Source organism: Myxocyprinus asiaticus, chromosome 26 (assembly GCF_019703515.2).
Source record: "Myxocyprinus asiaticus isolate MX2 ecotype Aquarium Trade chromosome 26, UBuf_Myxa_2, whole genome shotgun sequence".
Taxonomy (NCBI): domain Eukaryota; kingdom Metazoa; phylum Chordata; class Actinopteri; order Cypriniformes; family Catostomidae; genus Myxocyprinus; species Myxocyprinus asiaticus.
Genome location: NC_059369.1, coordinates 32,238,336 through 32,256,122, shown reverse-complemented (window position 1 = coordinate 32,256,122; position 17,787 = coordinate 32,238,336). Strand labels below are relative to the sequence as shown.

The following is a 17,787-nucleotide window of genomic DNA, read 5'->3' as shown; positions in this document are numbered from 1 at the left end:
TGTACGAGGAGCTGACAAAATCATAGGAGGCACCTTTTACTGCCCGGCCCCGATTGACAACAAAAGATTTTCCGCCCGGCCCTCCACCTGGGGATGGAGTGGTCTTCTTACCAGCTCCAGGTGAGTGGTTTCCTTCATCCCTGGGTCACCCGTCTCAGGGGCGCTTTGACGACCTCCGTGGGTTCTTAGGTGCCGACTGTGAGACGGGTGCAGGGTGACGCTGTTGGCGACGAGCAGATGGGGTGCGGGATCTTGAGCCGTGCCGGGGCAGGAGGTGCTGGATTGCCTCCGTCTGCTGCTTCACCACCGAGAACTGCTGGGCAAAGTCCTTGACGGTGTCGCTGAATAGGCCAGCCTGGGAAATGGGGGTAGCAAGAAACTGTGTCTTGTCGGCCTCACCCATCTCGACCAGGTTGAGCCAAAGGTGGCGCTCCTGGACCACTAGTGTGGCCATCATCCGCCCGAGAGACCGCGCCGTGACCTTCGTCGCTCGGAGAGCGAGGTCGGTCGCCGAGCGCAGTTCCTGCATCAAATCTGGGGCAGAACTACCCTCGTGCAGTTCTTTCAACGTCTTGGCTTGGTGGACCTGCAGGAGAGCCATGGCGTGTAGGGCAGAGGCAGCTTGTCCAGCAGCGCTGTAGGCTTTAGCCGTCAGGGACGACGTGAGCCTACAGGGCTTGGACGGGAGCTTAGGGCGTCTGCGCCAGGTGGCAGCGCTCTACAGGCATAGGTGCACCGCGAGCGCCTTATCCACTGAGGGAATCACCATATAGCCCCTGGCCGCCCCGCCATCGAGTGTAGTGAGGGCGGGGGAACTGCGGAATCGGGGCCGGGCAGTAAAAGGTGCCTCCTATGATTTTGTCAGCTCCTCGTACACTTCCGGGAAGAATGGCACTGGAGCGGGGTGTGGCTGCTTTGAGGGTTCCACTCTAACCTGACGCTCGCGGCTGCCCAGGAAACATGTCCGTCATTTTGGCATCAGCCTGTGACTTGGCAATCATCCCCGAGGGGGGAAGCCCAGCTGAGGCTTCTGTGTCCGACTGGACAAACCCGCTCTCCGATGCTGCGCTCGAGAGCTCATCATCTTCGTGGGCTCCGAACAAGAAGCCAGTCTCGCCGTGAGAGGAGCCGGCGAACTCATCCGGAAGCCCGATTGGGGCAGACGAGCGTGCTGGGGAATGGGAGGTCCGCGGGGGATATGAAAGCAAGCCGCGATCGCAACGTTGCCATGGTCATGTTCTCGCAATGAGAACATGAACCATCCACAAACGCTGCCTCCGTGTGGGTTGCGCCCAGACATGAAAGACAGCGATCATGACCATCCGAAGTTGAGAGATAACGACCGGAACCAGGAATAATACACAATCGGAAAGGCATCTTTAAAAAGACGCGTCTTTAAAAAGATGTTCCGTGTGTGCCACTCTTTTAGAGAAATATATATACTCTTTTAGAGGAAAAAAGCTCTTTCAGAAAATATACTCTCTTGTTTTCTACCGAAGCGCCCAGGGGCGTTCTCTGCAGTGCACCAGTGCAGAGGAGGGAGAAGCCGCTGAAATGCGCTGTCAGATCCAGCAGAGGTGAATGAACAGCAGAATTCAGCTCAATGAGCATGACCGTTCGGCTCTGAAGAGAAAATCTGAATGAGTGGTTGCATACCAGCTCCTTTTATATCCATATGTCCAGGGGAGTGGCATGCAAATACCACTCGCTAATTTTCATTGGCCTTTTATCAAAGACCAGAGGTGTCTCGGGCTCCCAAGAGTGACCCCTAGTGTCACTACATCGACACAACATCGAGTGAGTGACAGATAGGGAGCTCTTTACTGAAGTTTGTTTAATCCCTACACTGCAAAAAATCATTATCTTGCTGAGTATTTTTGTCTTGTTTTCCAGTAAAAATATCCAAACTTTCTTAAAACATACTGTACTTGATAAAAAAATAAAAAAAAATGACATAAGACATTTTGTATTTTGTCTTGTTTAAAAAAAAAAGAAAAAAAATGTTGTCTTGTTTTAAGCATAAACCCTACTAAATGTTGTTAGAATTATCTATAAACAAGACTTAATATCTAATGTCACTCTACTTCTGAAGGAATTTTGCTTTCTTTTTCAAGTCTGCTTAGATATTTCTACTGGAAAATGAGACAAGCAATACTCAGTAAGAAAATAAAAAAAAATTTGCAGGAGAAAATTAATGGGAAAAATACTTCTGGAATCAAGGCTGCTAATGAAATGGGCTGTCACTTTTGTGCTCTGTATTCACTGCCTGCTAAAATGAGTGTATCACTTCAAAATGTTGCATTTCTCTGACAGGCTTCATTGAACATAGAGGTGGGATGCCTCTGCTCAAAATGCTACCAGATGTCTTTGAGTGGCCTATAGCAACAGATGATTGGGACACCACATATGGTATGAGATGATCTCTCAATGGACTTGTGTATGCATAACCACAAATACATCATAAGTATAGACTATACCCCAAAAGTTCTCCTCTCCTCTCCTCTGCAGGACTGAATTGGAGAGCAGAAGATGCCATTGCTAAACTGAATGAGAAATATGGAAAGCAAGTCCTAGTTAGCTTTTTTATCGGTACAGATGACAGAGACTCCAATGCACACATCATTCATGTAGGTGTGCACAACAACAGACTACCTCTATTCTTTTTTTTGCACAAAAAACACACACTTTAATGTTCACTTACAGTACACACTTCTGTTTAGAACACTTGTGTGATCTCTAAACAGCCATTAATTATCTCTGCAAGGGGTCTTTTAAGCCAATGAATTTAAATCACAAAATCTCTATGAAGAAACTGTGCCCTTGTTTATGTGCCTTAGATGGCACTTTCAAGTGCTCTCTCAGTTTTCATTACAGTAAATGATACAGTTTTATTGGGACGGTTCATCATGCGAATGCATCAGGTTTCCTTTTAAGAATGAAAGGCTGATTGTCTCTTGGTTTTGTTCTTCGTGCCAGTTTGACCAGCCAACTCTTGGCCTCTCCTCAAGAGACTACTATGTGTGCACTGGGCCCTATGAGGAGGTAAGAACAATCTGTTAAACAGGCACAGGTGGATTTTGTTAAACTTAATCTCTAGCTTTTCTCTCCCTATCTCCTCAAGCTCTATAATGTAAAGCTGACAGACTGTCTAATATTTTTTTCATTTTCAATTCTATACTTTTCAAGTATGGATTTCAATTTCAGTACTTTATTGGCATGATTGTTTCACATACAATTTTGTTAAATCATTATTACACACGTAAAAAAAAAAAAAAAAAAAACAGGGCCAGAAAAGAAAAGATATAAAGAGATAAAATAAGGTGGCAATAATGTTTATCATTCTCATTAATAATAATAATAATAATAATAAATAAAAATATAATCTATCTCCCCTTTCTCTCTCTAACTTTTTTATCCAATACAAAAGCCCATATACAGTATATCATATTTGTAAAATGTGAGAAAAAAAAGTTACAACCAAAATCCTTTTTGTATTCAAAATCAATGCACCATCAACCCGATAGTGGAAATCCGCTTCTATTTGCTCTCAGAACCGGATATTCAGTTTTGCCTCTGGCTTTAACTTGAACTTGGACTTGCCCAAACCACACAAGTTAGAGGTACAAGATGAGACTGGACCATCTCGTAAAACATCCAACAGTCTTGTCATGTAAACACAAGCTAATCTGTTTGCAATTAATTTCTCCTGACCAGTCACTCTTGGGTTGGAGTGTACAGACCCAATGGACACCAATTGTTAGTTATCATCTAATCGATATTTAAGTCAGGCTTACAATTCTGAATGATATGTGCTTTTAATCCATTTCAGCTCTGGCTGGTTAATTAGAAAAAAAAAAAAAAAAAAAAAAACAGGGAATAGAGAAGGTTAGGGAGCTTCAGAAATGGACAAAGAGATGGAAACACTTGGACCAAGATCTAGTCTTTTGTTTCTAGTTTGAAGATGATCAGTCAATGTGAGGAAGGGTGGAAAGAAGGTATTGAATCAACCCAATTAGCCTGAATAATTTCTCACAAATATTCATAAATGGCTGGGAGCCAGCGTCTGGATCCTGTCGTATATGAATTAGAAACATATGCATGCACACAGGTATTGAATTTAGCACTCATGTGTTTTCAATGTGATTTTTTTTAGGCCTGTGTGGCATACGAGAACTTCATGACTGACTTGGCGAAGCTTATCCGAACTGACCGGGGGCTGGAGGTTAATGACACAAATATCAGACAAAAGGTTTCCCGGGTGATGATGATGGAAAAGGAAATTGCTAATGTAAGCATGAAAATGTGTCTAATTTTCCACTGTACAACCACTGTAATAAGATTTATAGGTATCTAATGACACCTGAGAGACAGATATTGGCTAGAGATTTACGGTTGGAGCAGGGAAGTGTTGTAATCAACAACTTTCATCCTATTGAGAAGCATAACAGTCACTCTAGCACTTTAATATGGGACCATTTTTGATAGTGGGACCTTTTTTAAATAGTTTTAAAAATCATTTTCAACTTTATCTGTGGGTTAATTCTGTCCAGAGCCATAATTATTTGCCAACTAGCTTCATTTTTTGCTCTACATGTAATAATTGTAATCATTGTTTATCCACAGTCACTTACAATGCATTCAGGGTATATACAGTATTTTATTGTACAGTATGTGTGATCTCTGGGAATAAAACCTTTGACCTTGACATTACGAGTGTCAAGCTCTGTCAGTTGAGAAACTGGAACCTCTAAATTGCTACATTTGCCAAATGTTAGAGTTGTGTAAAATATTTTGTTGCAATATGTTAAATGTAATAGGAAATATGTTCACATATATATACAAACAGTTCCTGGAACTGCAAATCAAGGTTTTGGGGTTCACTTGAATAAAAAAAAGAAAAAGTGATTTAAAATGTATCTTTTAGATATTTATTGTACCCTACAAACTATGTACTTTCAATTTATAACAAATGTGATGTTTAAAAACTGCACATCCTTTTTGATGCTTATTTAGCTGGTGAGTTATTTGCAGCTTTATTTTACATTCAGTGCCCAAGGAACAGGATGTTTCTTTGTTTAACCCATATGTTGTGTTCGTGCTCCACACTGAAACAATTTGCCATGGAGGCTGTGTTACCAGCGCACTTTGGTAAATGTCGATGTTTTTTCCACTGTTTGTGGTGATGTTTTTATCTTTTACAATAGTGAACTCATTCCAATTCAGTTTACAGAGCATGCTAGTTTGTATTAGAGCTGAATTCAGATCAGCACTTCTGCTGATATGTTCATACTGACAGTAATAAGCCTGTTAAATGCTCATGCACAGTTACAATCACAACAGTGCATACAGATTTGTTTATTATGAGTGGGTTTGGTTCAGCTTAGTGTACACAGCTAGGTTACAGGTCCTAGATTTTATGTTCTAATGAGGTAAATGCTTGAAACATTCTAAAAAGAACACTGAAGTATGCTTATATAAGGACATTGCTGCTGTTATGTGTTTTAATATTGTAGGAGGAAGTGAAGTTTTCAGAAAGTGGAAACTGGACAAAGAACTGTTGTATCACCCTCTCACATCCTATGAAATGCTCTGTCACCCTTTTGAAAATGTCTCTCCCTCATGTCATGCTTTCATTTTTTCACAGGCAACAGACACACCCGAAGACAGAAACAACCCAGTTCTACTTTATAACAAGATGCCTTTGGAGACCCTGAACACCAATTTCACCATGGAGTTTGATTCCGGGGTAAGAAAGTGTCACCTCCCATCTGAGACTGTGTACACTGGGTCTCAGTGCATACAGGTGTTCTTACTGTGTGCAGAAAAAGTGCTGCCACTGCTGCACACGCATATAAATTTGTTCTTACTGTTGTTCTAATGTTGATGAATCTGGATTATTTCACAGGTGTAGATTTTGATAGGGATGGAAGGGACATGTCCCTATCAACTTTCAGAAAATCAAAAATGTCCTGATCAACATTTGGGAAATTTTTGCATTTTTAACTAATATTTCATATTTTCTGCACACAATGTATAGCAGGGTTTGGCAACCTTTTTGAAATGGAGTGCCATTTTTTATTTTCCTGGACAATGGCTGTTTAATTTCGAGGTTTAATTTATATTTTGAATAGACTCCAATTTTTGAATCACACGACGTGGGTTTATGTTTTCTCTTTTAATCGTTTAATGTAGTTTTTAGTGTGATCATGGTTTAAGGAGGGTGTACCTGTATACTGTTTTGGAAATCTCAAGGATTAATATTGATGTTTTCCTTATTACATCACGTTTTGTTCTGAAAGCAAAAAGAAACAAATGAAACAGAATGTATGTTGTCATCCGTGCAGCCTGACCGAAGTAAAGCGGGTGCGTTTATTAGCGCGATTAACCGAACGTGAAGAGCTGCTGGCTCGTGATGCGCGAATGGCTTGCACGCACTGCAGGAGTCTGTTGGATATACTGCAGTCTCTTCACATTTAAAAAAAATGTTTAGCCTCCCATTCAGCTCATGAAAACATGCTGCGTGATCATGAGGAAGGATTACATCAAGATGTAGATTGGAATGCAGGAGCAGAATATATATAAATAAAATAGTCTACTCCTCTCTTGCCGTTGCTGGTGTGCCAGTGATTACCCCTCCGCATGCCAATGCTGGCACGTGTGCCATAGGTTGCTGACCCCTGTTGTATAGCATACTTCGTGATCAAAATAGTGCTATTAAAAACAGGATAATATTTAATATGGTGGGGCAGGGGAATAGAAAATGAGACTTGTTATATACGGAAATATTGTACTGAAGCTATAGACACTATACTTTCTCTCACTCTTAATATTAACATTTTGAATAATGTTCTCCTTGCAATATGTCCCTACCAACTTTCAAACAAAACCTACGCCCTTGGATTATTTATAAAGATTAAACAGTGTCTAAATGATTTGAATGCGCAAAGTAAGATTTGTGAAAGCGTAAATCAAATTGCAAGCATACATTTTTTTTTTTGCATGCGCAAAGAACATTTTGTAAATGTCTAAATCAAGTTGCAAAAAAATAAAACAATATATATATATATATATATATATATATATATATATATATATATATATATATATATTTGCAATATTTTAATGCTTTGCATAAGTGTAATTCATGTGTTGTGAATCTGTAATTTCAAATGAACACAACGTAAATTTGATCTGTATTCTTCTGACTATTCTTTTTTCGCTCTACGACTTTTTGTCACTGTTTATGTGCCTGAACATGTCCAAAATCAATGCAAACCAGCTATCAGCGAAATGCAAGCAAAGAAATGGTATCATGAAAAGCACCATAGATTGACCACCTAGAATCAGTCTGTATGTGCAAAAATAAACTACTGCAAAATTGTAACTGACTTATGTTTAGAATAATAGGTAGACATGGCTCAGTCTTCCCTTTTGTTGCAGTAACACTTTTTTTTGTAGTTTTGCAAGTATGAGGGGAAGGCGGGTCTACCTGCTTCATGTAACCAATCAAATTAGGGTTTTGTTGAACAGTTTACTCTGATCTGATTGGTTTAAGAATGTGACAGACAGCTTCTTCTTCTTCATATGGCTCAATGTCATTCCTAGGTATATCTCTACTCTCTTAAATATTAAACTTAAATATTAGTACACATTCAGCCGACAGACACCATTTATTCATAAAAATATAAATCTCAATCTGGTGTTCAAATGTTTCTTCTTGTTGCTTTTAATTATTTTAATTACATGTTTTAATTACTTTTAATTATTACTAGCATGGCATTTGGATGGATGGATGGAATTAGCTGGTATCATTGAACTCAACAAAATAGTAAAGTAAATCATATAAAACTAAACTCTCTGAACATTAAAAGTCAACAGAAAATAGTTTTTACTCTTTCTGCCAATTCTGTGTAATTTTGTTTTTGTTTTTTACACTAAATAAAAGAATGTGTATTAATATTTAAGATTAATATTTAAGAGAGAAGAGATACCCAGGGGAACGACGCTATCGGGTACTTAATACCATGTAACATGCGAGGAATGGCAGACGGAGGAGTTTATGGTTCTCCCCTTGGGTAAGATGATGCCCCCCTAGGAGCTGGTGCCTTACACAGACTGCATAATATGCGTATAGGGAGCAGCAGTACTGGTCACTCTCTGCGAACGTCTCTCTATGCAATCTAAAGGTGCACAAGTTGAGCATGCACAGCAAAGATCATTTTTATGCAGAACCCCAGAATCCTAAAGCTATAATGAGCTTCATTTTTGCTACTCTGAAATAAGACTTATTGTAGGGTCACTTAATTATTAACACACACACACACACACACAGGTTTTTTGTACAAATCTGTACTTACATGCGCCGTTGGTGAATGAATGCCTTAGTAGTTAAACACTTCTTGCTTCTTTAAGAGTTTTTATGTATTATGTTTGAATTGATCCACAATGAACTATATTATTCATCTTATAAACAACATAAAATAACAACATGAAACAACATGAATATGGCATCCCATATTTTCATCCCATATTTATTTTGATCCACACTTCCCACTTCTGTTCAGGTGTTCAACTGGACACTCTTCACTAACAGGATCATGGACACAGTTGGCGTTCCTGTTACAGGCAGTGAGGAGGTTATTGTGTATGCCCCTAACTACTTTAAGAGGCTCAACCCTGTCCTTGCCAAGTACACTAAGAGGTAGTTCACACAACCACTTCAGATATACAATATTTAGCTCTGTTAGCTGCTCTAAGATCTGCTATTAAAATAATGGCTATAGAACACCACCATTCTAGTCATACTATTTTGTCATACGGAATATGCGTATCATGTAAAGTATGCATATTTTCAGCATGCATGGAATACTTTATTTGCCAAACTGTCCAGTATACAGTATAGCAGAACACACTGTGTGAGATGCTGTATTCCATATGAAATAAACTTGTCGGGTGAATTGAAACAATCTCAATCATCATTTTTAAAATAATTTTTTTGACAAATTGTTGTTTGCTTGGACTGCCAAAAGTTATGAAAAAAAAAAAAAAAAGAAAAGAACATTTCCAAAATGATAAGTGTGCTTGGTGCATACAGCAAACAGTATTTAATGCACAGTAAGCAGCACACTAGCATTCCAAACAAAGATGATGACTTACGTCGGAGCCGTGGTGCAGTGGTAGATTGTGTGCGTGTGACACATAAAGTCACAAGTTTGACTGTCTTTCTAATAAAAGTGTTAAGAGGCCGTACATTTCAGATGATGAGTATGAATCCTTCTGTGATTATGCGTATAGGGACATTCAGAACTACATGGTGTGGCGCTTAATTATGAATCTGGTGGTCGGTCTGAGCAGGCCATACAGGGAGACCAGAAAAGCCTTCAGAAAGGTGAGGACCAAGGAAATTCAATTCAAACTGTGAATTGCCTTTTGCTTTGGCTATGTTTTTACACATTTCGCTATTGCTCGTACTTATCTCAGGCTATCTATGGGACCACCTCTGAAGCAGCGGTTTGGAGGCAATGTGCCATCTACGTCAACAACAACATGGAAAATGCTGTGGGGAGATTGTATGTGGAGGAAGCCTTTGCCGGAGATAGCAAAGAAATGGTGAGATTTAATGCAAATTTCATTGGGTATTTTAAACATTGATTATTAATATCTAATGTCTCTGGAAATAAGCCATATGTTGTGTGTATGATAATATGTTTCATGTTATACTGAAAAATAGAATGTATTAATAAAAATTAAACTTACAATGGTATTATTAATGTATTTGAATTGTATTCAATTTGAATTTGGCTTCTTTAAATCTGAATTCAAATTGCAGTTCTGCATGCGTTTGCTTCCTCAATTCAAATTCAGTCCAATGTCAGGGTCTGAATTGGAGTTAAATTCACATTCTTAATCTAATTCTAAATACCGCACAACCCTGCTGTGTGGGTCTTATATATTTGTCTGTGGAGATGTGCGCTTTTCGTGGTTTCTGGAGTGCTTGTACAATCCTCTCTCGGGACTGTGTGGGTTGACTTGAGTCGGGTCCATTTCCTCGTATGCATCTACGAACAGCTGAGCATTGCAACAGGACCACCTGTCATAAAACACATTCTCTAACACTCCATTAATCACTGGACTCTCCTGGCCTCATGCCCACCACATGTACATGGCAACACCCTGCACAGTGTGTGCGTCTATGTCTGATATTGTAGATGTACATTTTCCACAATGTTATGTATGAAACTACATACCAGCATCTTAATTGTTGAATTACCTCAATGTCCTAAATGGTCAAACAGATCAGTTTTGTTAATGGAATAGTTAATCTAAAATAAAAATTATATTATTATTCACTCACCCTCATGTTTTTCCAAACCATATGCCGTAACATTTTCTGTGGAACGCAAAAGGAGAATGTGTGAAGATTTCTTCAGATTTCTCCTTTTGTATTTCATGGATAATTTTTTTTTTTTTTTTTTTTTTTTTTAACAACATGAGATTAAATAATGTCTGGATTTGACATTTTATGGGTGAACAATTCCATTAATAATTGATCATTGAGTCTAGGTTGTTTTTGCCAATCAGATTTGTAATTTTAATAGCCATATGCGTGTAATCATTCCATGTACAGCATGTGCTGATGCGCACATTGGTAAATGTCAGCATGCTTGATGACGTTGGTGTTTTTTTGGCACATAGTTAATGGCAGGCCTTAGCATTTGTGTGTGTGTGTGTCCATGATCAGGTGACAACTGCAAAGACTCAACCACAGATTATTACTCACAGCATCCATGTTGTGCCAGTGCGTTTGAGGTCACCAGGATAACATTACTGATATGCACATGAAATATCTGCCAATAAATGGTCTATTCCCCATCCACTGCTGTCTATCTGTCCAGCAGTCTATTAAGACATCATGACTTATTATAGCAACATTCTTTGAGCAATCAGTGGTCTCTCAGAATCAGTTAGCCTGTTTAATAAATGAGGGAACAAAATTTCTTATAAGTTCCAATCAAAACAACCACATCACGTAGCCTACAGTGTGAAAATGTATTACACAGAGCTGATTTTTCCATATCTGTATCTATGTCAAACATGAATAGGATACCCTATTATAGAAATGATGTTCAGGTCAAAGACCACAAAAAGTAAATGACATGTTTGTTTTATTTCATAATTTAGAGAAATATGAGGCAATTTTTTATTTTTATTAATTTTTTTCTTATAAAGATAAGACCCTCCACTAAACCCCACTAAGTCTTTTCACAATCTTGGCCTGCATCCTAGCTGCCTGTCTAAACAGCATGAAAGTTTGGGCTTGTGTTAATGTCCTAGAAGGCATTCACATTTAATTTAAATAATAAGCTTTTGAAGTGTTTGTTCTCCAATGTAGTATTATGGTGTCTTCTTTGGGATCTTTTTATAGCTATCTTAAATGAGACTGTGATAATGAATAATTTTCTGTTAATAATTTTATCTGTATTTGTACATCCACTTGTGCATGCTTTAGATTTGATCAACCAGTGTCCCAGTTAACCAACACTAACTATTTAGTGTTAATAGATTAACTATTTGTTAATCTTATAAATCAAACACAGCCTAATAAACAATTCTTTCAGTCCTTATTAGTCTTTAACTTCTGTGTACTTCCCTTAAAAATACAAATAATTTGATAAAATATACTTATTGTGCACATGCATGTTGTTACATTACTTACATTAAAACAACACGTATTTACACGATAAGTAAATTGCATCAAACTCTTTTTCTTTTATGTAAGTACATAATAGTTAAAGATTCCTAATATAAAGTGGGACCAATAAATTCTTAAAAGAATGTGAATGGAATGTCTTTGGGGAAATGTCTCATGGAGTCCTCCTTTGTAATTGGCTCAGATGGATGAGATGATCACTAACATCAGAGAGGTGTTTGTAAGTAACCTGGATGATCTAGCTTGGATGGACGCTGAAACTAAGAAAGCTGCAGAGGAGAAAGTGAGGCTTATTTTCAATTCTATTTCTAAACTTTAAGGCAATTGATACTGTAAATCACTGCTGATCTAAAGAAGAGCCAAGTCTTGAAATGATTCCATATGGAACAGGGGCATCAATATGTTAAAGGCCTTTGAGGTTTTGGCAGAGACATGGCAAAGAGTAACTTTGAAAGCTCATTAAATCTAAGATTAATGAGGTAAAGAGATTACATTTTAATTTACTTTTTGCTGAACCAAAGAGAGATCTTTGAAGTGTTTAGCTGCAATTTTACTTCGTGAGAAAAGTGTGTTATATCCCTCCAGACCCATGAAACTTAACAGCCATTTTTTGTTTTTAATCTTCCTCATTACAGGCACGAGCAATCCGAGAAAGAATTGGTTTTTCAGAAAACATCATGAATGACACATACCTAGACCAGGAATACCAAGATGTGAGTGGCTGCCAAACGAAGGGTTGACTGTGCATGGGGGGAGATTATTTTTCCAAAAAGTTGACACTCCTTTGAATAATTTAAAACAACTTAAGTGCTTATCTTAACTTTACTATGTTGTGCAACTTTTCATTGTTCCTATTACTAGTTAAGCTACAATGGAGACGAATACTTTGAGAACATTCTGAAGAACTTGGAATTTGGTCAGAAGAAACGACTGAAAAAATTAAGAGTGAACGTGAACAAACAAGAGTAAGAAATGTATCTTCACTGTATATTTTTTTATGTATGTTACATTAATTTATTACTTGATTTGCATTTTCTGAAAGAAATACCAGTACTTACAATGAGGAAAAAGACTAATGTTGATATTTTAGATAAGTTTAGGTTTTAGGCTTTGATTCTGTGTAAATGAAATTATGCATCAGAGCTGCTTTGCCATTGCCATGACACTCAGCGCATGTCTTGAGAATCAACACATAACATGTTGCAAGAAAGAAGAGACCAATTAAGTACACAAATAAATGTAAGAAAGAAAACGTCCTGGTTACTTTCGTAACCTCCGTTCCCTGATGGAGGGAACGAGATGTTGTGTCGATGTAGTGACACTAGGGGTCACTCTTGGGAGCCCCAAACACCTTGAGAATTGGCGAGTGGAATTTACATGCTCCCCCGGACATACAGGTATAAAAGGAGCTGGAATGCAACCACTCATTCAGGTTTTGTGCTGAGGAGCCGAGACCAGGTCCCGGCCAGTTCAGCGAGTAGTTCAGCATTGTGGCAAGAGGGACACAACGTCTCGTTCCCTCCATCAGGGAACGGAAGTTACGAAGGTAACCAGGATGTTCCCTATCTGTCACTCACTCGACGTTGTGTTGATGTAGTGACACTAGGGGTCCCTATACAAAACGCCACAAATAGCTGAACTGTGTTACGTGAACTGGCAGTGTGTGATGGGCAGACAGCTGTGTGCCTCTTAGCCAGCGCACCAGGCCATCACGTAACCTCCCCCAACGCTCTTATGAGCGTTGAACGGTCCATTAGGAACAAGTCGGCTGCCCAACTACAGGGACAGGCTAGCCCAGCCGAGGCCTCTTTTCCCTCTCTTTTCTCCCCAAAAAGAGTGGAATTTGTTAACTGACTGGGAGCCATAAGTGTCTGCGTCGGGGGGTGTCCCTCCCAAAGGGAAGACACCGCGGAGACCACACCCCGCCCAAAGGGGGGGGGGTATTCTGAGTGGAATACGTCACATGGTCTTACCGAGTCTTGTCGGAAGTATGTCATGTGGAGAGGTCCCATGGTAGGTCCTACCCAAAGGGGGAGGAGTTTCTACAAAGCATGGTGACCGGGGGCAGAGGGGCCTCTGCCCAAGGAAGATGCAGTTTGCCGTCAGGGAAACAATTTTGCAGAAGATATCACATGGGGTCGCCTTCGGGGAACCAGCATATGTGGAGCACCTACCTCAGTACAGGGGCTTATTAGCGCACGTACTGGGCCGGTCAGCGAGTTTCTCCGCAAACTCAACTGCCAGAGGAAGCAGGAGGAGGAAAGTCATCCAGGGATCACAGTCTGTGAACAAGACTGGGAGTCACCTCAATGGAGGGGAAAGGCGCTATGCGCAAGTGGTACACCTGGCCAGTTTATCCTGGAACTTACCTGCTCATGCCTGCCAATACACAGGACGAGACCGGCTCAACCCAGAGATTGTTGAACCTCGCAAAGGTGTTGGGTGTTGCCCAGCCCGCTGCTCTGCAGATGTCTGCCAAAGAGGCGCCACTGGCCAGGGCCCAGGAGGCCGCCACACTCCTGGTGGCACATCCTGAGCCTGATATGCCATCGCAATGGCGTCAATGACCCAGTGGGCGATCCTCTGTTTGGAGACAGCGAACAAAAGAGCCACCAAAGCAAACAAAGAGCTGCTCGGAACTTCTAAGGCTCTGCATGCGATCCAAATAGATGCGTAAAGCTCGCACCGGACACAGCAACGCCAAGGCTGGGTCTGACTCCTCCTGGGGCAGCACTTGCAGATTCACCACCTGATCCCTAAAAGGGGTCGTGGGAACCTTAGGCACATAGCCCGGTCGGGGTCTCAGGATCACATGAGAGTAACCCAGACTGAACTCCAGGCATGATTCACTGACAGAGAACACCTGCAGGTCCCCTACCCTTTTGATGGAAGTGAGCGCAGTCAGGAGGGCAGTCTTCAAAGAGAGTGCCTTAAGCTCAGCTGACTCCAAGGGCTCAAAGGGAGCTCAATGTAGACCCCGAAGGACTACAGAGAGGTCTCACGAGGAGACGAGGCGTGATCTGGAAGGATTCAACCTCCTAGCGCCTCTCAGGAACCTGATGATCAAGTCGTGCTTCCCCAAGTACTTACCATCTACTGCATCGTGATGAGCCGAAATGGCGGCTACATACACCTTCAGGGTGGAGGGGGACAGCTGCCCCTCCAGCCTCTCCTGCAGGAAGGAAAGCACTGATCTGACTACACATCTCTGGGGGTCTTTGTGTCGGGAAGAACACCACTTAGTGAACAGACACCACTTCAAGGCATGCAGGCACCTCGTAGAGGGATCCCTAGCCTGAGTGATCGTGTCTACCACTTAGGTCTTCCGCATCCCGTCCAGGGGCCAGACGTGGAGATTCCAGAGGTCCAGCCCGTCTTGGAGGCGTCTGTTGTAACCACGACGCGCCTGGAGACCTGCTCTAGGGGAACCCCTGCCCGTAGAAATGCAAGGTCGGTCCAAGGGCTGAAGAGGCGGCGACAGATCGGTGTGATGGCCACGCGATGTGTCCCGTGGTGCCATGCCCATCTTAGGACTCGAGTCTGAAGCCAGTGCTGAAGCGGTCTCATATGCATCAACCTGAGCAGTGTGGCCGCCGCTGAGGATGCCATATGCCCCAGGATCCTCTGAAAAAGTTTCAGTGGAACCGCCGTTTTTCATCTGAATGCCTTCAGACAGTTCAGCACCGACTGTGCGTGCTCGCTCGTGAGGCGCGCTGTCATCGAGACTGAATCCAACTCCAAACCGAGAAAAGAGATGCTCTGAACCGGGAAGAGTTTTGCCACTTTTGCCAGTTGACCCGAAGCCCCAGTCGGCTGAGGTGCCAGAGCACGAGGTCCCTGTGTGCGCACAGCAACTTTCGAGAGCGAGCTAGGATTAGCTAGTCATCGAGATAGTTGAGGATGCGGATGCCCACTTCCCTTAGCGGGGCAAGGGCTGCCTCTGCGACCTTCATAACGACACGAGGGGACAAGGACAGGCCGAAGGGGAGGACCTTGTACTGGTACGCCTGGCCTTCGAAGGCAAACCGCAGGAAGGGTCTGTGTCTAGGTAAGACCGAGACGTGGAAGTACGCATCCTTTAGATCTACCGCCGCGAACAAATCTTGATGCCGGACGCTCACTAGAATGTGTTTTTGCATCAGCATCTTGAACGGGAGTCTGTGCAAAGCCCAGTTCAGTACTCGCAGGTCCAGGATTGGTCGCAACCCACCGCCTTTCTACGATACGATGAAGTATCCCCATGGCCATGCTGAGTCCAGGGACATCGAAGCACTTACCTGGCTCCTGTCACCCACCATAAGATTGGCCGAGGAGGGGGAGGAGGAGTCTCGTCCCCGTAGTCCACCGGACCCAATCCCATATGGGCGTGTTTGTTCCACAGGACATGTGACCCAGGGAACAAGAAAACCGCTCTTTTGTTGAATTTTTGGGTACCACAGCCTCTTGGACATGCAGCGAAATTAAATGAAAATGAAACAAAAGATTCTCCTACCCCTCCTCCACCGGGGGATGGAGTGGTCTGCTCACCAGCGCCAGAGAAGCGGGTCTCCTTGCCCCTGGGTCGCCCATCTCAGGGGCGCTTTGAAGCCTTCCTCGGGTTCTTGGTGGCCGGCCGTGAGACGGGTGGCATCTGCTTCCTGTGCTGGGCTCCATGCCAGGCCACGGTGTTGTAGTTGCAGGAGGACGCCCTTGGCGATGAGCAGATGGGGTGCGGGGTCTTGAGCCACGCTGGGGCAGGATGTGCTGTATGGCCTCCTTCTGCTGCTTCACCGCCGAGAACTGCTGGGCAAAGTCCTCGACGGTGTCGCCGAATAGGCCAACCTGGGAGATGGGGACGTTAAGGAACCGTGCCTTGTCAGCCTCTCACATCTCAACCAAGTTGAGCCGAAGGTGTCACTCCTGGACCACCAGGGTGGACATCGCCTGCCCGAGAGATCACGCCGTGACCTTCGTCGCCCGGAGAGTGAGGTCGGTCGCCAAGCACAGTTCCTGCATCAATCCCGGGTCAGAACTACTCTCGTGCAGTTCTTTTAGCGCCTTGGCTTGCCGTAATTGCAGGAGAGCCATGGCGTGCAGGGCGGAGGCGGATTGTCCAGCGGCACCATAGGCCTTAGCCGTCAGGGACGACGTAAACCTGCAGGCCCTGGACGGGAGTTTCGGGCACCCGCGCCAGGTGGTGGCACTCTGCGGGCACAAGTGCACCGCAAGCGCCTTATCCACCTGGGGGATCACCGAATACCCCCTGGCCGCTCCGCCATCGAGGGTAGCGAGAGCGGGGGAGCTGAAAGACCTGGACCTGGCAGTAAAAGTTGCCTCCCACGATCTTGTCAGCTCCTCATGCACTTCTGGGAAGAAAGGAATGGAGTGGGGCGTGGCCGTGGGCGGCGCCACGAGCCCAGGAACCTTATTGTCGAGCCGCGAGGGTTCAGGGGAGAATGGAGGTTTCCACTCTAGCCCGACGCTTGCGGCCGCCCGGGAAAGCATGTCCGTCATTTCCGCATCGGCCTGGGACTGGGCGACCATTCTCGAAGGAGGAAGCCCAGTCGAAGCCTCTGCGTCCAACTGGACGAGCCCGCTCTCCGATGCTGTGCTCGATAACTCGTCCTCTTCTGGGCTCCGAACGAGAGGTCGAACTCGCCCTGAGACGAGCCGGCGATCTCGTCCAAGCGCCCGACCGGGGCAAGCGAGCGTGCTGGGGAATGGGAGATCTGTGGGGGATACACGGTCGGAGGTGGTCCCACTGAGGTCCCCAAATCGCCCCCAGTGCTAACCGGCACGGCCTCATACCTGTAGGTAGAAGGACCGAGGTGGGGAACCGCTGGGGTGGCTTACTTTCTTACGAATGCAAGCCGCGACCGCAACGTTGCCATGGTCATGTTCTCGCAATGAGGACAAGACCCATCCACGAACGATGTCTCCGCGTGGGCAGTGCCCAGACACGTAAGACAGCGATCGTAGCTGTCAGAAGCGGAGAGATAATGACTGCAACCAGGAATAACACACAAACGGAAAGGCATCTTTAAAAAGACGTTCCGTGTGTGCCGCTCTTTTAAAAAGAAAATATACTCTTTTTAGAA

At 43.3% G+C, this 17,787-nt stretch overlaps 1 protein-coding gene across 4 annotated transcripts in view; it reads left to right on the top strand.

Moving 5' to 3' along the window:
• LOC127416863 (neprilysin-like) overlaps positions 1-17,787 on the top strand; it is a 92,588-nt gene that overhangs the window by 68,648 nt on the left and 6,153 nt on the right. For all 4 annotated transcript variants that reach the window (XM_051656444.1, XM_051656445.1, XM_051656442.1 and 1 more), the window contains 11 exons: positions 2,314-2,409; positions 2,509-2,627; positions 2,977-3,042; positions 4,154-4,288; positions 5,645-5,746; positions 8,565-8,701; positions 9,295-9,388; positions 9,481-9,609; positions 11,895-11,993; positions 12,346-12,423; positions 12,572-12,675. In XM_051656444.1, coding sequence (XP_051512404.1) covers positions 2,314-2,409; positions 2,509-2,627; positions 2,977-3,042; positions 4,154-4,288; positions 5,645-5,746; positions 8,565-8,701; positions 9,295-9,388; positions 9,481-9,609; positions 11,895-11,993; positions 12,346-12,423; positions 12,572-12,675 — 1,159 coding nt within the window. The remainder of the gene's footprint in view (positions 1-2,313; positions 2,410-2,508; positions 2,628-2,976; positions 3,043-4,153; positions 4,289-5,644; positions 5,747-8,564; positions 8,702-9,294; positions 9,389-9,480; positions 9,610-11,894; positions 11,994-12,345; positions 12,424-12,571; positions 12,676-17,787) is intronic.